General features: G+C 46.6%; 1 protein-coding gene across 5 annotated transcripts in view; it reads right to left on the bottom strand.

The window, feature by feature from the left end:
- The window catches only part of uros (uroporphyrinogen III synthase), a 66,076-nt gene that overhangs the window by 17,347 nt on the left and 23,336 nt on the right, over nucleotides 1-25,393 (bottom strand). For 2 of the 5 annotated variants that reach the window (XM_072479218.1, XM_072479217.1), the window contains exons 4-6: nucleotides 23,822-23,918; nucleotides 6,292-6,378; nucleotides 1,125-1,199 (exon numbers count right to left, since the gene is read on the bottom strand). In XM_072479218.1, the coding sequence (XP_072335319.1) occupies nucleotides 1,125-1,199; nucleotides 6,292-6,378; nucleotides 23,822-23,918 (259 nt within the window). The remainder of the gene's footprint in view (nucleotides 1-1,124; nucleotides 1,200-6,291; nucleotides 6,379-23,821; nucleotides 23,919-25,393) is intronic. The other 3 variants (XM_072479219.1, XM_072479220.1, XM_072479221.1) reach the window with 3 other exon arrangements.

The following is a 25,393-nucleotide window of genomic DNA, read 5'->3' as shown; positions in this document are numbered from 1 at the left end:
TGATGGATAACTGGCAATAAACTCAGAAGTTAGCTTAAGATCAAGTGTACTAAGGTCAGCAGGTGCAATTTGAATTTCAAAAGTCCCAATTACCTGGGCACTTTCTTAATTTACTCTTAAATGTTTCATTATTATGTGGGCGGCACAGTCGTTAGCACTGCTGCTTCACAGCTCCAGGGACCCAGGTTCAATTCCGGCCTCGGGTGATTGTCTCCCCCTGTCCGCATGGGTTTCCTCCCACAGTCCAAAGTTAGGTGGATTGGCCATGATAAATTGCCCTTCAGCGTCCAAAAGTTTAGATGGGGTTACTGGGTTATGGGGATAGGGTGGAGGTGTGGGATTAAGTAGGGTTCTCTTTCCAAGGGCCGTTGCAGACTCGGTGCACTGTAAATTCTATAATTCTATGTAAAAACCAACACTGCAGCCTGCACTCTGCTAACGTTTTAAAATTAACTGGCCAGGTGGTTGTGCTCTGCCTATCAACGCAGACATACATTAACAGAGCTTCTTTAGGGGTAACCTCATTGTGACTTAGCAGAGTGCAGTCAACAGCGTAACTTTAGTCTGGGAACTGCACATTGTGCACTAGATACTTGTCTGCAATATAACTAAAGCCTGTATTTCTTATGTTCTAAGGCATTATTCCTCATATCTATGTCATGCATTATATAATTGCTTATGTCTACCTGCTGCTGCATAGCACATTATTGACCATTTCTTGTCTGCTATCAAATTCTAATCTAGTCAAAAGGAGTCAAGGAGTGACCTAATATATTTTTCTAACCTTCTTACATAACAAACTTCTATTTGTATTTTGTCATGTGACGTGAGGATCCTTGGAAAATTGAGCAATTATATCCCATCCCTTACTGCCCTTGAGATAGTGGCATCCTTTTGTTTGGACTGTTGCAGTCCATCTGGTGCACCCAGTGTTGTTAGAGAAATTTCAGGTTTTGAGCCCAGCAACAGTGAAGGAATGGCGATATAGTTCTAATTCAGGATATTGAGTGGTTAAGATCAGTATCTAATGATCAATCTGAAAGTTCTCTGTATTCAAAAACGGCTACACCAATAAAATGCATGAACTGAATTTGAGGTGCCTGCAAAAACAATTGTTCACCTACTGTTACAGATGTACTCAGCTAGTTTTCCTGCATTTCCCGTGTCTTCTCCGAGTGTTGCAAGACCAATTTCTTTTACTATAAAGAGATTGACAAAATAAAGCTTTTGAATTGGTTGCTGTAGAAATTAAGTGACTATGATGACACAAATGTGCAGAATAAGGAAGGAGAGGATCAAATATGAAGGTAGGCTAGCCAGTAACATTAGGAATGATAGTAAAAGTTTCTGTAAATACATTAAAAACAAACGGAAGGCAAAAGTAGACATTGGGCCGCTCCAAAATGACGCTGGTAATCTAGTGACGGGAGACAAGGAAATAGCTGAGGATGTAAATAAGTACTTTGCGTCAGTCTTCACAGTAGAAGACATGAGTAATATCCCAACAATTCAGGAGAGTCAGGGGGCAGAGTTAAATATCGCAGCCATCACAAAGGAGAAAGTGCTAGAGAAACTAAAAGATCTAAAAATTGATAAATCTCTGGGCCCAGATGGGCTACATCCTCGAGTTCTAAAGGAGATAGCTGAAGAAATAGTGGAGGCGTTAGTTATGATCTTTCAAAAGTCACTGGAGTCAAGAGGATTGGAAAATCGCTGTTGTAACCCCCCTGTTCAAGAACGGAACAAGAAAACAGATGGAAAATTATAGGCCAATTAGCCCAACCTCGGTTGTTGGCAAGATTCTAGAATCCATCGTTAAGGATGAGATTTCTAAATTCTTGGAAGTGCAGGGTCGGATTAGGACAAGTCAGCATGGATTTAGTAAGGGGACGTCGTGCCTGACAAACTGTTAGAGTTCTTTGAAGAGATAACAAATAGGTTAGACCAAGGGGAGCCAATGGATGTTATCTATCTTGACTTCCAAAAGGCCTTTGATAAGGTGCCTCACGGGAGACTACTGAGTAAAATAAGGGCCCATGGTATTCGAGGCAAGGTACTAACATGGATTGGCTGTCAGGCAGAAGGCAGAGAGTTGGGATAAAAGGTTCTTTTTCGGAATGGCAACCGGTGACGAGTGGTGTCCTGCGGGGTTCAGTGCTGGGGCCAAAGCTGTTCTCTTTAAATATTAACGATCTAGATGACGGGACTGGGGGCATTCTGGCTAAGTTTGCCGATGATACAAAGATTGGTGATGGGGCAGGTAGTATAGAGGAGGTGGAGAGGCTGCAGAAAGATTTAAGACAGTTTAGGAGAGTGGTCCAAGAAATGGCTGATGAAATTCAATGTGGGCAAGTGCGAGGTATTGCACTTTGGAAAAAAGAATAGAGGCATGGACTATTTTCTAAACGGTGACAAAATTCATAATGCTGAAGTGCAAAGGGACTTGGGAGTCCTAGTCCAGGATTCTCTAAAGGTAAACTTGCAGGTTGAGTCCGTAATTAAGAAAGCAAATGCAATGTTGTCATTTATCTCAAGAGGCTTGGAATATAAAAGCAGGGATGTACTTCTGAAGCTTTATAAAGCACTAGTTAGGCCCCATTTAGAATACTGTGAGCAATTTTGGGCCCCACACCTCAGGAAGGACATACTGGCACTGGAGCAGGTCCATCGGAGATTTACACGGATGATCCCAGGAATGGTAGGCCTAACATACGATGAACGTCTGAGGATCCTGGGATTATATTCATTGGAGTTTAGGAGGTTGAGGGGAGATCTAATAGAAACTTACAAGATAATGAATGGCTTAGATAGGGTGGACGTAGGAAAGTTGTTTCCATTATCAGGGGAGACTAGGACCTGGGGGCACAGCCTTAGAATAAAAGGGAGTCACTTTAGAACAGAGATGAGGAGAAATTTCTTCAGCCAGAGAGTGGTGGGTCTGTGGAATTCATTGCCACAGAGGGCGGTGGAGGCCGGGACGTTGAGTGTCTTTAAGACAGAAGTTGATAAATTCTTGATTTCTCGAGGAATTAAGGGCTATGGAGAGAGAACGGGTATATGGAGTTGAAATCAGCCATGATTGAATGGTGGAGTGGATTCGATGGGCTGAATGACCTTACTTCCGCTCCTATGTCTTATGGTCTTATGGTAATAACCTCTGGAGGTATTCAGCGTACCCATACATGTGAACACATCTGTTGCAAACATTAGCATCACTTTCTTCCTGGCATTTGATTCCAGAAAATAGTGATTAGGAGACCAAGTTACAGCTTTTTGAGAAGTCACAGGCTAGGTTTAAAGATCCAGCTTTGTTACTCTCTTATTTCAGGATTACCTTTTGAAAATGCAAGTACAGTTATAGATCGTGAGATTGCAATTTTCTAAACAATGCAGCACTACTCCTATTTTTTAAATTTAGAGTACCCAATTCTTTTTTTCCAATTAAGGGGCAATTTAGCGTGGCCGATTCACCTACCCTGCACATCATTTTGGGTTGTGGGGGTGAGACCCAGACAACCCAAAATGATGTGCAGGGTAGGTGAATCGGCCACGCTAAATTGCCCCTTAATTGGAAAAAAAGAATTGGGTACTCTAAATTTAAAAAATAGTAGTGCTGCATTGTTTAGAAAATTGCAATCTCAAGATCTATAGCTGTAACGGGGAGAATGTGCAAACTCCACACGGACAGTAACCTGGGGCAGGGATTGAACCCGGGTCCTCGGCGCCGTGTGGACCTGTGCTGCCCAATGCATTCGATATTTTTAATTATTTAGACACCAATACTGTTTTGTTGCCCGTTTTTACTTTTCACATCCTTACAGGAACCCACTGACTCCATTTCTGTGTCACAGTTTGAAGAATACCTTGCCCAAGTCGCCATTATTCACCTGCGAGCCTGACAAGTTGTGGTGAATGTATTATACTAATAATCCACCATTGTATCAGTACCATGCTTTGCCTTTGTATTTGCATCTATGCTATGCTGTTGCCCTTGTGGGCTCCACCTGTGGGACATTGTATGGCATCATCCATAGGGGAACATGTATGGACACGTATGCGCTCTGCCCATGGCTCCTCCCCTTGAGGTGGGGTATAAAGAGCAGTTGACCTGTAGGTGGCGCACAGTATTGTATCAGTCGCAGGCAGGCACAAACAAGTTGATTAAAGCCACGGTTTACTTTTACTCTTGTCTCGAGTGAATTGATGGTCGCATCACAAGTACTGTCAAGACAGCTGACTATGGAGCACAACAGATAAACCTAATCCCCTCCTCACCCAATTTCCAGACATGAAATTCCATCAGTAATCACTGCACAGTGATCAAGAAGAGGAACCCTGGTTGATTTCTTTCCTTTCATAATCCAGGAGTATTGGATTCCATTATAGTGCCCATACCACCACCCAGGCTCAAATCAGTGGTTGAGCCCACAATATTGTTGTTGTTTATGTCTAAATTACTCACTTAATAAAGTAACCAACTGTAAGATCTCTAAATTAAAGACTGCATTCTCTTAATTGCTCAGTGGTTAAATTTACTCAAAATGTGATACTGGGTCATATATATAAGGAAGAACCATACAGCACAAAAGGAGGTCATTCTGTCCCTCATGTCTGCACCAGTTCTTTCAAAGAACAATCCAGCTAGTCCCACTACTCTGTTCTTTCCTTGGATCCTGGCAATGTTTTTCTTCCTCAGTTATTTATCCAATTATCTTGTGAATCTCTATCCATCACCCAATAAGGGGCTACATTCCAAATCCTAACCATTGGTGTAAAAAAAGATTCTTCAAGTCACTTCTGCCTGTCTTGTCAATTAGCTTAAACCTGTGTTCTTTGGTTGTCAAACCTTCTCCCAATCCAGGTTTGAACCCGTATCAGTGCCTGGCCAAGTTATCTCAGCCAAAGTTGTCATTGTGCACTGCTATTGCTCCTTGGAAATGAAAGTGAAAAAAAAATTAGCCAGGTCTACTATCAAGCACTGCACATTCCGTGTTACTATTGACTCAGTCAGCACATAACATTTATGCTTGCTGATGATTTTAATCATAGAGGCATGCAGCTAGTACTACTCAAGAATTGCATGGTTTGTGGGTAGGGGTGGATATTTGACATCCATCAGTGCCTCCACTTAAAGGAGAGGTGCACTCGCTGCAGACACAAGGGAAAGATGTTTGCAATTACAAATATGGCTATAGCGAGTACTTTGCATGCCTTTGAGGCCCTGGTACAGGCAGAATATTGCATCTCTAATGTAATAAAATGTCCCAAAGACACAGGCGCACTGCAAAATAATATTTGACTTGGAGCCATATGAGGAAGTATTATGCCAGAAAAGCTTGGCTAAAGAGGGTTTTAAGAACTATCTTAAAGGAGAAAAGGGAGATGGAGAGGTTTAAAATCATAGGAGATCATTCAGCCTATTGTATTTATGCCAGCTCTCTGCAAGAACAACTCAGCTAGATCCACTCCTCTGCCCTTTTCCCATAGCCATGCAATTGTTTTCTCCAGGTACTTATTCAATTACCTTTTGAAAGCCATGGGTGAATCTGCCTCCACTACACTCTCAAGTGTAGTGCATCCCAGAAGCTAACCACTCAATGCCTATAATAATCGCTTATTGTCACAAGTAGGCTTCAGCGAAGTTACTGTGAAAAGTCCCTAGTCGCCACATTCCGGCGCCTGTAGGTTTGCCTGATGTTAGCGTTGGCTTTTTTGCCATTCACCTTGAATTGATGTGCTCTGGATTCGACTTTTCTGTGAATGAGGGCAGGAATTCCAGACTTAGGGCCGAGGCAGCTTACTGCTAATGAATTAATTAAATATAATAGAAAAAATATCAGCTCTTTTTCAACCACTTTGAACATTCTCTGCTTAAAGCTTAACAATACTCAAAAAGTAGTAAGTTGTAATTTACCTGCTTAATGTCATACTTAAGACAGTCCAGTTAACCCTGCACTACCTTCCTTCTTCTAGGCCTCCTGCATGGTGATAAACGTTAGCCCTTGCCTGACACCATGCCTCTTCCCACATGCCCATCCCACTTCCAGGTCTCATCTGCTCTTAATTCCTACCCAGACTTAAAGCTTAGGCCTCTGATCCTCATCCTTTGAAAAAGCATGGAAGATGGATTATTAATCAAAAATAACAAAAATACAGGAATATCACAATCTGCAAGGTCAGGAATAACTGTGCAAGCTCATTCTCACAGTATATAATTTTACCAGAATCTTCAAAAACCTCCTATTTGCCCTCACTATTATTCCACATATATGTGATGCACATGATACTAACTTTTCTTACCTAAATTGGCTGTAGATTTTCCGACAACATAGGTAGATTTTTCATTCCACCGTTCTTTTAAAGAATTATTATTCCACTCTATTATAAAGAAAAAAAGAGATTGGGAAATATGATTAAATACACTGAATATTTTTGATTCAACGTTATATTCTTCCTTCATTATATTGCACTTCTTAATCACCATAAAATCTACGGAATTAAACCAATAAAAATCTGTAAACACAATTTATCATAGTAGAATCAAAAATATGCTGCAACACAATGCACAAAATATGTGCAATTGCGGTCTATATAAAAAGAATGTGTTACTTATCGGATTCAAAATTATTTCTTTTTATAATAACTAAAATTGTCTTTAAGCATGAAAACAATTCTGAGTGTTCTTCTATCCAGGGATGCACAATAATGATAATACAGATCATTACTCCTAATCACAAAGGCTGGGTTTTGCAGTCAGTGGTGAAGCAATAGTGTTTGCCATTGATCTTGAAGAAAGTCCACAAAGTATTCTCTCTGGTTTGGATTTTCCCTTCCGTGATGTTAGTTTAAATCTGGTACCAAATCAAAGTGACCTCCAAATGTCCAGCAGTAGTGATGTCAGTAGGTAGATAATGAAATGAAAATGAAAATCGCTTATTGTCACAAGTAGGCTTCAAATGAAGTTACTGTGAAAAGCCCCTAGTCGCCACATTCCGGCGCCTGTTCGGGAGGCTGGTACGGGAATTGAACCATGCTGCTGGCCTGCCTTGGTCTGCTTTAAAAGCCAGCTATTTAGCCCAGTGCGCTAAACCAGCCCCTGAGCTGGTTTATTTAATCATTGTATTTAATCAGTGTATTTAATCATATAGGCAGCCAATCACATTGAAGTATTCTTATGGATAGCAAAGCATGAAGTATAAACCACTGATTCCCTTCACTTTTAAATTTACATTTTTACAGATAGCAAAACAAGTGATGGAGGATGTATATAGAATTAAGGTAGAAGCTAAATATCCTAGAAATTAATTTTTTATTTCAAAATAATATGGAATTTCTTGACATTTAATAAATATAAAATTATTCTTTCAGGGTTGCTTACTAATTAGGAAATTATGTCTTTAAAAACCAAAGCCTGAATCTTGCGCTTGTCAGGCACATGCCATCTGCGAGCCCAGAAGCAGTTGTGATTTCCACTTCTGGCCACAATCAAATCCCAAATGCGATTTCACACTGACTAGCCAATTAAGGGGCAACCAGTTTGGAATGTGCCAGGACACTGGCGTTGTGCTGGCAACAGGGCAGGGAACGTTGCTGGTGCCGGGTCCAATGGGGAAGTCATGGGCTATTTAGAAACAGCAGATAGCTCTTTTAAGGCTGTCAGGAGATGGTGAAGCGCCTCAGGGAGTTGCCTTGGAGAGCCTTTTAAAATTTACAGAAGTAATGGCCTCAGCAGACACTGGCCATGAAATGCGGGAGGGTAATGCCAGTGGGCATTTTCCCCTTCCTCTCTAGGTTCTTGGACGAGTGCCTGTACACTCCAGTGGAAGGAGTGAGTACCACGTGGGAAATTTTGATGCTGTGGGATGGGAAGAGGCCACCACACCTGAGAAAGATGGCATGATCAGAGGCAGCAGCCCATGTCAGCGGCATGATGTGCGTCACTCCTGGATCCATTGCCGCAAAGGGTGAGTACTGAGTTGGCACAGTGCTGTGATGTCGTGAAGAGTGGCCTCCTTTGTGGTGCTCAGGTGGTAAGATTCAGAGTGACAAAGGCACATACACTTGTGCTCGCCACGGCTGGGGATGCGACCGCTAGCCCTACGGGGTGGGGTGAGAGGTTGATATGGTGTTGGAAGCAGAGGTAGAGGTTGGACTAGTGAATGTGTTTTTTTCTGAACAGGGGCAGCCAGATTGCAGAGAAGCAGGGTGTCGGAGGAAGGCAAGAGTCCAGTGGACAGATGTGAAACTGGCAGAGAGTGCAAACAATTTAGGCTCATCTCATCTCAAATAAAGAGTTATAAGCAAGAGACCCCAGTGATCACGATGCCACCATGATGCGGTTGTCCATCGTCTCACCAGGCTACCTAGAATGCACATTGGCTATGATTCATAATGTTGACATATTGTTTTCCTCCCTCAAATGTGCCATCCTCCAAAGTTTGCTAGGACCCGAGGATCCATCCTTGACTCCTGTGGAGGATCTGCAGGCAGATCCACCAGTGTCACACACTCCCTCGCTACCAGGTATCAGCGCAGGTACAAGCACTTCAGTGGACATTCGTTCATTGGCTCCGATAGTAGTGCGTTGTGAGGGGGGTACGGCACACTTGCATGAAGAGCTGGTGGAGGCAGGGAGTGCGCTGGACGCTGGCAATTGAAAAAAACTGCTGGAGCCAAGGACCATGTGGAGTCTGAAAGTCTTCCATCAGGTGGCAGATGCTGCTTGTACAGTGGGACGTATGGGAGATCTGGCAGACATAGCTGAGGGTCTGTGTGCCATAGTATTTGTAATGGAGGAGTCCATAAGGAGCTTGAGCACTGTGTTGACACTGAGCACTGAGTGCACAGCCTCCTCCATTGAGAGTGGCAACTCTTGTGGAGAGGCAGCTCCAAAATCAGAATCTGAGGTTTCTGGGGTCACGCTTGAACCTACATGTTCACACTGACTGTAACCGTAGGAGGTCAGTGTGAGAGATAGATGAGACACTTGATCTCCCTGCCAAGTACCCATCAATGATAAGCAGTGAGCTCCAGATGTACCTCACGCTGACGTACTGCCTGTGGACACTGAGCTCCTCACACAGTGCTGCGCATGAGGGTGATAGTTCCTCCACTCCTCTTACAGTAACCATGGCACCTGATGAAACCGCAAAGACTGAGCAGTGCCCAGTCGTATCGTTGATTGCATCGTTCCAGGTGGCACCAGTTGTCAGGTGAAACAGGACGATGCACTCACAAGCATAAGTTTAAGGCACTAAGAGCACAAGATGGGATTTTTACTGGTGACATTCTTTCATTTCATAAGAAGATGCGCACGAGGTGGCTCCCACTGGAGAACTTATCTTTTTGCCTTTTTCGGCCACAGATTGTTTATTCCTCAGAAACTCGTGATAGTTATCAGGGTAGAATTCTCTTTTTACTGAGATGCCCAGAAAAAAGCACAAATAAGAAAGCTTTGAGCAGAAACTCATCAACAAAGTCGTAAATCTCTCAGGGCTCAAAGGAAGGTAAGATGGCGGAGTCGGATTTTCTCCGTCCACTTCACTAAAGGCCAAGGTTCTAACTAGTATCTTGGCGAAAGAGTTTGAGAAGCACAGACAAATCATGTCGGAGGATCTTTAAAGTTCAATCAAAGAGGCCTTGGCCCCCATTTGAGTGGTTCTGGGAAAAACTAGTGAGACTCGTGGAGTCACGATCAAGAGTATGGAGGTGGCTTTATCTGACCACAGTGATTGGATTGCCACGCTGGAGTCCGATCTGACTTTGGTGGCTGAAACTAATAATTTACTAAGAACAAGCTGAATGACCTGGGAAACAGGTCCAGGAGGCGGAACATCCAGATTGTGGGGTTGCCAGAGGGGATTGACGGCCATATCCCCATGGAATATTTCTCAGCCGTGTTCCTCAAAATGGTGGGTGAGGGTGGAATTGATTCCCCATTTGAATTAGACCCAGCTCACTTTGACCAAAGCCTCCTTCTGAAGATGCACCATGTGCGATGATTGCAAGCTTCCACAGTTTTAAGGAAAAACAGAGGGTTCTGCGTTGGGCAAGGGAACAACATGATTTCAAGTGGGTGGCCACTCCATCAGGCTGTACCAGGATATGGTCGCAGTGTTGCTGAAAGAAAGAACCGCGGTTAATGGAGTGAAGGCTGCCCTGTACAAGAGTGGAGTCAGGTTTGGGATGGTCTATCCAGTTTGTCTTAAGAGCCACCTTTGAGGAAGACTATTTTTTCGCTCTGCCGGGAGATATGGACTCTTTTGTTAAAAGGCACAGTTGTGCACTGCGTAATGTGGTTTATAGCTCTGTCAACGGGTGTATTGTATTGTTTGTACTTCTTGTTTTTTCATGTTCGTGTTGGGGTTGTGGTCTTATTGCCTTTTTGAAAAATGTTTTATTCAAGGCATTTTCATATAAACAAAAACAGAAGAACAACTAAACACCATTATAAACAACCAGCAATGTTCTTATTGCCTTTGATTAGTTTTGAGGTTCTCTACCATGTGATGTTCTGCTCTTCATATTAATATATGGGAGGCAATTTTACTCAACAAAGTCCCATGGGAACAAAGGCTCGCAGCGCCGAAAAACAGAAGGCTATAAAACACCACTTGCGTTTGATAAGGGTCCTCAGTGGGGAACGCGCGACCGAAGCCACACATAGCCCCGCTTTGTGCACTGAGCAGCGCCACTCGCTGGAACTCCTCAGTGTAGCGGGAGATCGTCTCCATCGATGAGACCCCCCCCCGACGCAACCCCCGATCAACCCCAAGCCCCAAAGCACTATGAGGATCCCCAAGTCCCCCAACACACACACAGGGCACCTCCGACCCGATCGCAAGCACACACGAAATGCCAGTGTGGCACCTTGGCAGTGCCAATCTAGTACCCTGGCAGTGTCCCTGCCAGCTGGCAGTGCCATCTGAGCACCTTGGCAGTGCCTGGCTGGCAGCAGCAGTACCAGGGTACCAGCTTGCCCAAAGGGCATGCCCCTGGGTGCCCTGCCCTTATGAGGTGGGGTGCGGGGATTCGAGGACCCCCTCATTGGTAAATTGGGAAGTTGGGGGTCTGGAGGCTGTGGTGGGGGTTCAGAGAACAAGGACTGACTTCTCCGTTCTGGAGACTAAGTCCCCACTCCGACGTGAAAACGGTGGCGTTTCACTGCGGAAAAACCGTTGTGCAACAGCCACCGATTCTCCCTTCCGGAGCGGAGGGCTGGTCTAGCAGCCAGACAGTGTAGAGCACGCGGCTCTAGCTACCGATATAGCCCAGGGATTTGCCACACCCTGCTTCATCGCAGATGCCGCTCGCGGACCTGGCCCGCGAAATAGTCTTCCCCTTCAGCCGGCTCGCATGCCTTGGACCGCCCCACCACAGGGCCCCCAGCCCCAAATAATTTCTCCCACTACCCGCAGATTGGCCCTCCCCCGACTGTGGCGGCGCTGGACTGAGTCTGCAGCAGCCTCGCTGAGTTTCCGACAGGTGAGACCACATGCGACCCACGCCATCGGGAACTCGGCCAGTCGGGGGCGGGCCTCAGGCAATGGCCATATGTGGTACTTTGGAGGGGGCGGAGCATCACGGAAGCAACACCGCCCCTGATTCTGTCGGGAAGTTGGATTTTTCGGCCCGTCACCGAACGCGATTTTGGCGTCGGCGATCGGATAATCCACCCCCGGTTTGCCATGATCTCTTCCTGAACTGGCAAGCAGAGCTTCTTACTGCAAGAAATGGGACTAAGTGTGGCCTCGAGGGCATTCCTTGCCGAGGCCCAGGAATGAAGCAGAGTCCCAATTAATAGCAACGTCACCCAGCTAAATATACCCAACATACCAGACAGGACTCTGTTTCATTTCCGTTAAGTCGTGCCCAATGTCTTTCCATTTTTCTTCCCAAATCTCTTTTTATCATAGAATTTACAGTGCAGAAGGAGGCCATTCGGCCCATCGGGTCCGCACAGGCTCTTGGAAAGAGCACCCCACCCAAGGTCAACACCTCCGCCCCATCACCATAACCCAGTAACCCCACCCAACACTAAGGGCAATTTTGGACACGAAGGGCAATTTATTATGGCCAATCCACCTAACCTGCACATCTTTGGACATCTCTATAAAGTTAACAAATTGATATCTCTTATTTGGGCGGGTAAGAATCAGTATCGTTCTGCTCCAAATGGATAGCAATCAGAGTTTTTTTACCCTCCCAAAATTATTGGGTTATTATTGGGCCACTAATATTCAAAACATTTTGTTGTGGATTAGTGACTCCTATTCTAATTGGGGACAAATGGAGTCCTGTCCTGCACTATTTCTACTCCTCTTGCCACAGCCATTGCACCATTGCTCTTTTCTCCTGCTAGATTTTCCTCACACCCAGTGGTGGTTTCCTCTCTTTGGGAACAGTTTAGTCAGCATTTCAAGCTCCTTTCCCCGTTGTCTTTCGCTCCTATCTGCAACAATCACCTCTTCCTACCTTCTGTTTGGACTCAACATTTAAATTTTGGGAAGTGAAGGGTCTAATCGTTTTGGGGACCTGTTCGTGGAGGGGAGGTTTTCCAATTTGAGGGAGTTAGCTGATAAATTCCTGCTGCCCAACACCAGCCTTTTTCAGTATTTTCAAGTTCGTGATATTGCGCAAAAAGCTTTTCCTTTTTTTCCTTTGGCGCCAGCTTCTTCCTTGATGAAGAGAATTCTATCCCTGGCTTGGCCTGGCGAGCGGTCTATTTCCGACCTATATGGTCATATTCTGTCATCGGATTCTGCTGTGTTAAGCGGTGTGAGGGCGAAATGGGAAAGTGAATTGGCCTCATTCTGACTGGTGAGGTTTGGAGTGAGGCCCTTCACAGGGTCAACTCCACATTCTCATGTGCTCGCCTGAGCCGAATTCAGTTTCAGGTAGTATACACGACTCACTTGACTAGGGCAAGGATGAGTGGGTTTTTCCCAAATGTTGAGGATAGGGGTGACCGCTGTTCTCTTGCCCCAGCTAGACATACGCAAATGTTCTGGTCCTGCCCCAAACTTGTAGGCTTCTGGGCTTTATTCTTTAATACCATGTCAGAGATATTCCATGTGGATTTAGACCCGTGTCTGCTTGTGGCCATATTTGGAGTGCTGGATTTGCCAGTGATTCAGTCTGGAGTAGAGGCTGATGTTGTCGCCTTTGCCTCGCTGATAGCCAAGAGGCGAATACTGCTTATTTGGAGTTCTCTCACTCCACTCTGTGCCTCTGCTTGGTTGGGTGACTTAATATCATTCCAACACTTGGACAAAGACAAATACATCATCAGGGGGTTGGTGGGGAGGTCCTATCTAAGATGGTAGCCATTTATTTCCTTTTTAAAAAAATATTTTTATTAGGGTATTTGCAAGTTTTTATAACAATAATAATGCCATGAACGTGGTACAATAAACATTTCTCCCCCCATCCCAATCTTCACACCCCCAACCTTGAAACAGCAATCAGCTCCCCCCCCACCCCCCACCCCCGCTTTTGGAATACTGCTTCTGCTGACAGTTTAATTTTCCCCGAGAAAGTCGACGAACGGCTGCCACCTCCGGGAGAACCCTATCATTGACACTCTTAAGGCAAACCTTAGTTTCTCAAGACTGAGAAACCCAGCCATGTCACTGACCCAGGTCTCTATACTCGGGGGCTTCGAGTCCCTCCACATTAATAAGATCCGTCTCCGGGCTTCCAGGGAGGCAAAGGCCAAGACGTCGGCCTCTTCGCCCCCTGAACTCCCGGATCTTCCGACACTCCAAAGATCGCCACCCCCGGCCTCGGCACCACCCGTGTTTTGAGTACCGTGAACATTGCCTTAGCAAAACCCTGCCAGAACCCTCTAAGCTTCGGGCATGCCCAGAACATGTGGACATGGTTTGCTGGGCTTCCCGTGCACCTCGCACATCTATCCTCTACCCTGAAAAACTTACTCATCCGGGCCATGGTCATGTGTGCCCGGTGGACTACCTTGAATTGTATCAGGCTAAGCCCACAGACCCACCTCTATCTCTCCTCCTAGCTCGTCCTCCCACTTGCCATTAAGCTCCTCCACTGGGGTTTCCTCCGCATCCCACAGCTCCTGGTAAATATCTGATACCGTCCCCTCTCCCACCTAGGTACTGGAGACAACTCTGTCCTGTATTCCCCGTGGCGGCAGCAGCGAGAAGGCCGGAACCTGCTTTCTCAAGAAGTCTCGCACCTGCAAATACCTCAACCCATTCCCTGCTGTCAATTCAAATTTATCCTCCAAAGACTTTCAAGCTGGGGAAGCTCCCATCTATAAATAGATCCCCCATCCTCCTTATTCCTGCCCTTTGCCATCTCCGGAACCCACCATCCAGCCTACCTGGTACATCCGATCAAAAGCCTTCTCAGTATCTATCGCTACCACCACCTCCTACTCCTCTCCTTCTGAGGGCTTCATAATAACATTTAAAAGCCTTCGAACCCTCTGGTTTGTCGACCCAGCGGTCAACGGAGCAGCTGATGCAAGTTATTCAGGAAGGCTTTGCTAAGCAGAAATGGGACTGCTTGGACCAGATAAAAGAGTCGATTGAGCGGCTGGAGCTTAGATTGGACACCCAAGATCGGGCGATCCAGAAGCTAGAGAAGGCGCTGGCTGAGCAGGAGGAACATCAAACTGCGGTGGAGGTGGAGATGCTGAGAGACCAGCAGAAGAAGCACCTGGAGAAGGTGGAGGAACTAGAGAATAGGTCCCACCCGCAAAACTTGAGAATCGTTGGGCTCCCGGAGGGGTCCGAAGGAGCGGACGCTGGGGCATACATCGCGGGTATGTTTGAGCAGCTGCTGGGGGATGGGACATTTTCCAGGCCCTTGGAGGTGGACAGGGCTCACAGAGCACTCGCGAGGAAGCCGCGAATGGGAGACCCCCCACCCCCGAGGGCAATGGTGGTGAGATTCCACAGGTACTTGGATAAGGAGCGCATTCTACAGTGGGCCAAGCAGACACGGAGCTGTAAGTGGGACAATAGTATCCTGCGGGTCTACCAAGACCTGAGTGTGGAGGTGGCCAGGAGAAGAGCAGGCTTCAACCAGATTAGGTTGATCCTTTTTAAGAAAAAGGTGAAGTTCGGACTGTTGTATCCGGCCCGTCTCTGGGTCACGTACGAGGAACAGCACTTTTATTTTGAGTCGCCCGAGGACTCACTGGACTTTGTGAAAAGGAAAGGACTGGTGGTGGACTGAGAACTTTTGAACTTTGCTGCAGCGTTCATGTTTTTTTTCCTTTTGGTTTCTCTGTTCTTTAAAAAAAAAGTTTCTAATTTTTCGTTTTGTGGAAGCTGTTTGTAATGCCTTCTGTGTTGATTTGGGACCAGTGGCAGAGCTGAGTGAGTTAAGGTTTTCACTTGCACTGTTCGGGGATGGAGGTGTGCTTGTTTAGATTTTGGTGTTTTTCTGTCGGGCAATTGTGTGGCGATTGTTTGATGTTGGAGTATGTTTGTATGAGCGGGGGGAGGGTGGGGAGGGAACAATAGGTGGGAGACTATCCGGCACCAGGGATGGGGGCAACCAAGCTAGCTGGGTGGGCTAGCTCACGGAAGCGCAGTGAGGGGTGTGCATATGTTCGGTTTATCAAAGGAGTTGGGTTACAGAGTGTTGTTACTAGGGGGGGGAGTGGGGAAAATGTTCTGCTGACGAGGGAGGGACTTGGGTCAAGGGACAGAGAGGAGGTTGGGAGCGGAGGCTGCCCGGGGGCGGGCCGGGGGAGCATGGGCTGGAGGCGGGCTCAAAAAAGGGGATGGCTGATCGGTGAAGGGGGGGGCAATGAGCCCCCCAACTAGGCTGATCACCTGGAATGTTCGAGGGTTAAATGGGCCGGTCAAGAGGGCACGTGTGTTCGCGCATCTTAGGGGACTGAAGGCAGATGTGGTAATGTTGCAGGAGACGCACCTTAGAGTAACTGACCAGATTAGATTGAGGAAAGGTTGGGTCAGTCAGGTCATTCAGTCGGGACTGGATTCAAAGACTAGAGGGGTCGCGATACTGATCAATAAGCGGGTGGTGTTTTTGGCGGGTAGAATAGTTTCGGGTGTGGGAGGTCGGTACATTATGGTCAGTGGAAACTGGAGGGGGTGTAGCTGGTATTAGTAAATGTGTATGCGCCAAATTGGGATGATGTGGAGTTTATAAAGAGGATGCTGGGGAAGATACCGGATCTGGAATCGCACAGGTTGGTCATGGGAGGGGACTTCACCAGTTATTGACCCTGGCCTGGACCAGTCAAGCTCAAAAACGGGCAGGGTGCCAGCAATGGCAAAGGAACTAAATGGGGGTGGGGGGGGGGGGATGGTTCCATGGAGATTTGGACAGCCAAGGGTGAAGGAGTTCTCCTTCTACTCACACGTGCATAAAGTGTACTCCTGGATCGATTTCTTCATTTTGAACAGGGCCTTACTGGCAGGGGTGGACATGGGGTACAGGGCGATCATAATCTCAGACCATGCTCCGCACTGGGTTGACCTGCAGGTTAGTAAAGACAGTAACCAGCGCCCGCACTGGAGGCTAGATGTGGGACTTTTGGCTGATGAAGGGGTGTGCGAGCGGCTGAGGAAATGAATTCAGAACTACCTGCAGGTCAACGACATGGGGGAAATTTCAGCAGCGGTGGTCTGGGAAGCACTGAAGGCGGTGGTCAGAGGGGAGCTGATCTCGATACGGGCCCATTGGGAGAAGGTGGAGAGGGCAGAGACACACCGACTGGTAAAGGAGATACTACAGATCGATAGGAGGTATGCAGAGACCTCAGAGGCAGGGTTTTTAAGGGAACAGCGGAGGCTACAGGCAGAATTCGACTTGTTAACCACAGGGAGGGCAGTGGAGCAGCTGAGAAAGGCGAGGGGGGCGATCTATGAGTATGGAGAGAAGGCCAGCAGAATGCTTGCACAGCAGCTTAGAAAGAGGGAGGCAGCCAGGGAAAGTAAATGACGGAGATGGGAACCTGGTTGGAGTTTCAGTAGGGGTGAATAAGGCGTTTAGGGATTTCCACAGTAGGCTGTATAGGTCGGAACCCCCTATGGGGCCGGAGGGGATGAGGCACTTCTTGGGGGGGCTGCATTTCCCAAAGGTGGACGGGGAGCTGGTAGAAGGACTGGGGGCCCCGATTGGGTTGGAAGAGATAGTGGAGGGTCTGAAGGCCATGCAGGTGGGTAAAGCCCCGGGGCCGGACGGGTACCCAGTGGAGTTTTATAACAAGTTCTCTGGGATATTGGGGCCGGTGTTATTGAGGATGTTCAATGAGGCAAGGGAAAGAGGGGTGCTGCCCCCGGTGATGTCACAGGCCACGATTACGCTGATTCTGAAGTGGGCAAGAACCCGCTGTGTGGGTCCTACAGGCCGATATTCCTATTGAATGTGGACGCCAAACTGCTGGCCAAAATTCTGTCCTCCAGGATTGAGGATTGTGTTCCGGACGTTATTGGGGAGGACCAGATGGGGTTTGTCAAGAGTAGGCAGTTGGTGGCCAATGTAAGAAGGCTGTTAAATGTGATCATGATGCCCCCAGAAGGTAGGGAGGTGGCGGTAGTGATCGCAATGGATGCAGAAAAGACTTTTGATCGGGTAGAATGGGATTATCTGTGGGAGGTACTGGGACGGTTTGGATTTGGGCAGGGCTTTATTGACTGGGTCAGGTTGCTGTATCAGGCTCCTGTGGCAAGTGTACGCACGAATAGGACAACATCGGACTATTTTAGACTGCACCGGGGGACGAGTCAGGGATGCCTCCTCTCCCCACTGTTGTTCGCGCTAGCTATAGAACCGTTGGCAATTACTCGGAGAGCCTCAAGGGGCTGGAAGGGGCTGGTCCGGGGATGGGGGGGGGGGGGGGGGGGGTGCAGCACAGAGTCTTGCTCTATGCAGACGGCCTGCTTCTGTATGTAACGGACCCATTAGAAGGGATGGAAGAAATCATGAGGATTCTAGGCGAATTTGGCCGGTTTTCGGGTATAATGTAAATATGAGGAAAAGTGAGATGATTGCGATCCAGGCGAGGGGACAGGAGAGGCGATTGTGGGAGCTGCCGTTTAGATTAGTGGGGGGAAGCTTTAGGTAGCTAGGCATTCAAGTGGTGCGGGAATGGGACTGGCTGCATAAGTTAAATCTGGCCCGGCTGGTAGACCAAATGAAGGATGATTTTCAGAGATGGGACACGCTCCCGTTGTCATTAGCTGGGAGGGTGCAGGCGGTGAAGATGGGGATTTTGGCAGGGGTTTGCAGATGTCATGTCCACGGTGTTAAAACAAGGGGTGCGCTGAGTCCAGAGATGGCGATTTTCGGGGCGTCGGAAGACCCGGGAATCCAGGAGGAGAAAGAGGCAGACATTTTGGCATTTGCTTCCCTGGTAGCCCGGAGACGGATACTATTAGCTTGGAGGGACTCAAAGTCCCCGAAGTCGGAGACCTGGTTATCTGACATGGCTAGCTTTCTCTATTTGGAGAAAATCAAGTTTGCCTTGAGAGGGTCACTGTTAGGGTTCGCCCGGAGGTGGCAACCGTTCGGCGACTTCTTCGCGGAAAATTAATCATCAGCAGAAGTGGGGGAGGGTTAGTTTAGCTTAGAGTAGGAGGTTAATAAAGGTGGGACCTGTAAGGGAGGGAGACGGCTTTTGCACTATGTTTATAGTTTCATGTACATTGTTTAATGTGTTGTTATACCAAAAAATACCTCAATAAAATGTTTATTAAAAAACAAAAGCCTTCAAACATTGTCCTTGAATTGCCTGCCCTTTACAAATCCCCTCTGGTCTTCCCCTATCACCCCCTGGACACAGTCCTCTATCCTTGTGGCCAGTAACTTAGCCAGCAGATTGGCATCCACATTCAGTAGAGAAATTGGCCTGTATGACCCGCATTGCTCCGGATCCTTCTCCCATTTCAGGATCAATGAAATCGAGGCCTGCAACATTGTTGGGGGGAGGACTCCCTTCTCTCTTGCTTCATTACATGTCCTCACCAGCAGTGGGCTCAATATCTCTGAAAACTTCTTATAAATTCCACCGGGTAGCCATCAGGCCCCAGGGCCTTGCCCGACTGCATGCGTGGACAAGAGATACACGGAGGCCCCGGACGCGGGCTCTACTGAGGGAGCGGCAGAGGTTATAGGCGGCGTTTGGGCTGTTGACTACAGAGAAAGCGGTGGAACAGTTGAGGAAGGGAAGGGAGGTGATTTATGAGTACGGGGAAAAGGGCAAGCAGAATGTTAGCGCACCAGCTCAGAAAAAAGGAGACGGCCAGGGAGATAGGGAAAGTAAAGAGTAGAGGCAGGAATACTGCCCTGGACCCAGTAGGGGTGAATGAGGTGTTTAAGGACTTTTATAGTAAATTATATGAGTCGGAACCCCCGGTTGGGGTGGAGGGCACGAGGCAGTTTTTGGATCAGTTGAGGTTTCCGAGGGTAGATGAGGATCTGGTGGAAGGGCTGGGAGCCCCAATTGAGATTGAGGAAATAATCGAGGGGCTGAAGGGCATGCAGTCGGGCAAGGCCCTGGGGCCTGATGGCTACCCGGTGGAATTTATAAGAAGTTTTCAGAGATATTGAGCCCACTGCTGGTGAGGACATGTAATGAAGCAAGAGAGAAGGGAGTCTTCCCCCCAACAATGTTGCAGGCCTCGATTTCATTGATCCTGAAATGGGAGAAGGATCCGGAGCAATGCGGGTCATACAGGCCAATAGTGGAGTATCTCCTCCACTAACCTATCCTCCCAGCCCATTCCGCCTTTTCCGTGTGGGCCATTTATTTCCTTTTTTAACAAGTTAGTCACCGTCAGTTGTTAGGGGGTTTGGGTTAGTTTCAGTATTTCAGTTAATTATGTGATGTGAGGTTTTTTGTTTATTTTTATATCTGCTTGTGATTTTGTGCTTCATTTGTTCTGGTTTTTGTTGATTATTATGAAAAAGTTCCAATAAACATATATTTTTTTTTAAATAGAGGGGCTACTGTGGCCTATAGAGGCACTGGCATAGGGTGCCCACCCACACAATTGGAGGTGATCCCTAGATCAATCATCGGGTATATAGATGTCACAGTGTTCCTAGAGAGGCGGGGTCTTCTGCGATATTGGACCTTAAACATGTTGAGCTAGCTAGATTACTGCCTGTACACACTGGCAGCTGGATGGTGGTGTTTTCTGTGGTCCCTTCTGCTTTGCACACCCACCTGCCACTGTATCCTCTTGTGCCTACATCTCTCCTCTCACAGGTCTCTCCCTGCGAACATCTGCCCTCATCTACTTTCTGCCCCTCTCTTCCTCTTCAGACAAGGTCCCACCAGCAGAATAAACAATCCACATCTTCTGAAATGCAGATGACACTGGCCTGTGCACTAGGCAGAAATCCTCCAAGAGAATTGGAAAAACAAAAGAGTCTTCGAAACAAAGCTAACATAGCAAAGACTTCAGCAGAAACTACAGGAAAAGATATAAAATCTCAGCAATAAAGCAGCAGCAAAACTCTCACCCGAACTCCTAACAACTCACACAGCCAATGCTCTGGTCCCCTTTTAGAACGTAAGAACTTAAGTACTAGGAGAAGTAGGCCATCTGGCCCTTCAAGCCTGCTCCGCCATTTAATGAGATCATAGCTGACCTTTTGTGGACTCAGCTCCACTTTTCCGCTTTATATCTCAACATCATACTCTGTGACAAAGCGTGCAATCACTGATATCGACTTCTTGATTTCCGCCTTCAATTGCATATGTGCAGTCTCCAGAATTTGCTGGCAATTTTAGAGGAGTTACGACAGCGAACACTGACAGTATCACCATAATTAGACTGTATAATCCAGGCATTAAGATTTTCACAGTATTTTCTGTAATAAACTTTGAGCAATTTCAATAGTAAAATTCCATAATAGGAATTGTGTGACATGTTTTTTGCAAAAGTGTATCATGTTGGAAATAAGTAAAAATGTTTCTCTATAAGGAGAGACTCATTTTGAGGCTGTCATATGAAATGTATTACCTACTAGCAAGAAATTGTTCTTGATAGTAGGGGCTTTAACTCCCTGAGTCACGCTGTAGATACCACCAAATTATAGTTGCTGCTGAAATAATAGTTACATATTCTTACTTGCCTATTCAAGTGCATTGCTTGTAGTATCTGCTTGTTTTGACAGGCCTGTCAACATTTTTTTCAAATAGGATTGTATTGATTAAGTATATCACTGAATGTAAAACAATCGTACATATTTTATTCAAAAATCATGTTTGAAATAAAGCAATATTTGAGGAAAACTAATTTGAAACCATTTAAACTCTGCTCATGGTTGGATTAGGATATCAGATTTGAAATTTAGGTTGCGGCATCTGAATTGGTTTTGGAAAACTAAACATCACATTCATTTGATTTCAGAATTGCATTGACTGCTAAACAAAAACACAGGTTTCACTCGCAGACATTCAGCGTCAGAAAATATGGCAGTTACTTCCCCCTTTGCTGGCCATTTAATACATCTACTGTTTAAAAAAAATGGAAAACGGTCATTTTTGCCTTCTGGCTCCATTTTATTTGGTTTTCAGATATAAGGTTAATACATTCAAAAGCAAATCAAATAATCCATCAAACAAAATGGCACATAAAAGCATGAAATAGACTAAATCAGGGTTGACGAAACGTCAACCTTTTATTCCCTTATAAATGCCTATTTCAAAATGTTTCTGTTCATACTTCAGATTTCCAGGATTGGTGATTTTTCTTTTAGCCCTGCTTGATATTGTATTTTAATTAATTCAGGGAATATAGTTTTAAAAATCAATTAGTCCTTGAATCTTCCAGAAATTATTGATCAATTCTTCATCATAGATTCAACAAAATTATATGTCAAGCTTTTGTAGTTGTAATAATCCCCACGAGATCCATGGGGACGACCCGAATGATCTCTCATGGGGCTCGTGGAATACAACCTCCCCTGCTGAAGGGTGGAGGCCTAACATCGGGGCTCCTTAAAATCCACCGATGAAACTCGGCCAGGATGGGAACCGGCATTTTCAGATGGTCACGGCTGGGACTGGATGTACTACGGCGTTGCATTTATTTACTTAATAAACCTCTAAATTTAAATCTTTCTTGGGTCTCCTGTGAATATTATAGTAATACTAATAACTATCACCTGTAAAAGTTTTTTTTAAAAATTAAGGCATTTGTGGGTGTAACCAAGAGATTTACTCGCATGGCACCAGGGATGATGGACTTCAGTTATTTGGAGATCGGAGAAGTTGGGGTTCTTCTCCGAGCAAAGAAGATTAAGAGAAATTTGATAGAGGTTTTCAAAATTATGAGCGGGATTGATAGGCTAAATAAGGAGAAACTGTTTCCAGTGGCAGAAGGGTCAGCAACCAGGGGCCACAGACTTAAGGGGCGGGATTCTCCACTCCCACGCCGAAGTGGCCGCGCCGTCGTGAACGCCATCGAGGTTCACGACGGCGCGGAACGGCCCCGGTCCCGGCCGATTCAGGCCCTGACAATGGACCAGGATCGGGGCCGCGTCATCTACAGGCGCCAGGCCTTGCCGCCCGCGTAAAGGCGGCGCCGCATAGATGACGCAGCCGGCGCCGCATAACGGGCGTCATCCGCGCATGCGCGGGTTGGCCGGTGCCAACCGGCGCATGCGTGGTTGTCGTCCTCTCTAAATCCGCCCCGCAAGAAGATGGGGGACGGATCTTGCGGGGCCGCGGAAGGAAGGAGGTCCTCCTTCAGAGAGGACGGCCCGACGATCGGTGGGCACCGATTGCGGGCCACCCCACATTCCAGGTGAAGCCCGGTGCAGGATCCCCCATCGCCCCCCCCACAGGCCGCCCCCCCCAGCGTTCGCGCACCGCCCACGACTGCAGCGACCAGGTGTGGACGGCGCCGGGGGGAACCTGCCGTTTTGGCATGGCCGCTCGGCCCATCCAGGCCTCAGAATAGCGGGGGTGCCGGAGAATCGCCATTTTGGGTGTCTCCGGCGATTCTCCGGCCTGCGAAACTCGACCGGGCTGTTCCCGCCGCTTGGGAGAATCGCGGGAGGGCGTCGGACCGGCGTCCCCGGAAATTTTGCCGGCCCAGGCGATTCTCCCAACCGGCGTGGAAGTGGAGAATCGCGCCCAAGGTGATTGGGAAAGAACCAGAGGATATTTTTTATTATTCAGCAAGTTGTCATGATTCCTGAAAAGGTGGTGAAAGCATATTCAATAGTAACTTTGAAGAGAACTGGATATATACTTGAAGAAAAAAATGATAGGGCTAATGGGCAAGACTGTAATGAGGGACTAACTAGCTACCTCTCTCAAAGAGTTGACATAGGCACGATGGGTTGAATGGCCCCCTTCTGTGCTGTAACACCTTAAGATTGTATGCATGTTTTGAATTTGACCACTGCTGGCAAGATCAGCATTTTGTGCATATCCTTTGTTGTCTTTGCGAAGGTGGTGAAGAGGACTTTTTTGTGGGGTCCTGCAATCCATGCAGTGAAGGTGTTCCCACAATGCTGATTGGTATGGAGTAAAATTGTAGAATATATATTTTAAAAATGAAATAGCTGAAGCATTTGGAATTAAAACCCAAAACTATTTCAGGAGTAGAATTTGCTTTCTGCTGTTTCACATAGCTTGGCTGGGTGGAATGATGAATTATGTATTCATAGGAGGTTGATTATTAGCTAACAAAATAAGGTAAATCACACCCAAGAAAGTATGCTGTGCTGAAAAAAGCATGCAATTTGAATATGATTTACATTTGTAAAATTTCATTTGTGAAAGACAATGTTTCAAAATAACTTAAAGATATTCAAAATTACAGATACAAGTTAATAACTCACTTACCTTCACTGATAGCCTTTTCACCCAAACATAACATCACAGCATCGACAGCTCTGGGACTGGTAAATATCAGACCACCATAAACTTCAGGGTGTGAAAGCTACATGCAGAATAGGATGAAATTGTATTACTATAGAATTAATTGCTTATGCTAAACATGGCAGTGCTTGCCACTTTATGTATTAAATTTACAATCACAAACCAATCTCTGCCTTACAGTGCTTTCCACAAAACCAGTTATTTTTACGGTAATAAAATTTTCTCGGATTGCATAATGAAAATATTTCTTTTGCAAAAATGAATAGATCTGTAATAAATGTATATGTACAGAACACAGGAAGTACAACTTAAATGACTATTACAACATGATGGTATAATACGTCTACTGTGAATTTCACCATTATATAAGCCAATTATTATTCAGGCTATTCAGACTACTATTGTAATAAAAATCTCAAATTTCATTATGCTGCATGAGCATTTTCAGCACTGAATCTCACTTATATCTTATGTAATTTATAAAGTTAATATCTGTCTTTGTATATTGGCGTGTAACAATTCTGTATAACAGGAGGCACAATTTTAGTCACAAGTGCTAACTTTAGGAGAAAATGGGCGTGATCTTTCCAAAAGGAAATAAAATCCCCTAGCGAGCGCATTTAGCCGCGTGTTTCCCGGCACTCGCAGTGCCGAGAAACACATAACTATTTATGGCATTCGCTTTGAATAAGAGGCCTGAACGGGAAACGCGTGGCCCAGGCCGCACATAGCCCTGTTTTCTTTTACAATGGGGAGCTCGCACGCCAGGCGTGCCAGTGTAGCGAGAGATCGGGATGCCATTTTTAAATGCCCAAAAGCAATAAGCCCCCCCACCGCACCTCCCAACACCCACACAGGGCAATCCCGGCCCGATCGCACGTGTAAAAAATGCCAGCTTGGCATCTTGGCAGTGCAAACCTGGCACCCTGGCAGTGCCCATGCTTGCTGGCAGTGCCACCTGGGCATCTTGACAGTGCCAGACTGGCACGCAGGTGGTACTGCTAAGGCGTCAGGCTGGCACTGTCAGAGTGACACTGCCAGAGTACCTGGTGGCACCAGCAGTGCCAAGGCACCACCCTGCCCAAAGGGCATGCAGCTGGGGGCCTCCAATTCCCTTGGAGACCCCCACGAGTGCCGATCCGTCTGGTCCCCGTTTGTAGGGACCCGCAAACACCGCTTGCCTGAGGTCTCTGAGGCAAAGTGGTTGAATCCCATTGTGGCGGGATTCAGCTTGCAATGTCTCGCGAGATCGCGCTTAATCCCGCGAGGCGTTGCGAGCCGGGTAGATCCCGAGAGCGGGGTTTCTCAGCTTTCAACGGCCACATTGCGCTGAGCTGCTTTTCCGGCGCAGTGTGGCCGTAAAACCGCGCCCAATATCTTATCTATATTTGCACAACAGAGGTAAATGTATGTCATGTGCATATTAACTTAATAAATGTCTGTCACTAGATCAATGTTAAGACCGCTGACATGGCGTTAAAGAAGGAGACCCAAAAGCTCACCATCTTTGGAGAAGACCAGAACATGTGGGGATGG

This window comes from Scyliorhinus torazame, chromosome 16, assembly GCF_047496885.1.
Source record: "Scyliorhinus torazame isolate Kashiwa2021f chromosome 16, sScyTor2.1, whole genome shotgun sequence".
In the NCBI taxonomy this organism is placed as follows: domain Eukaryota; kingdom Metazoa; phylum Chordata; class Chondrichthyes; order Carcharhiniformes; family Scyliorhinidae; genus Scyliorhinus; species Scyliorhinus torazame.
Note: the sequence above shows the minus strand (reverse complement) of the source record. Positions and strands in the feature narration are given on the sequence as shown.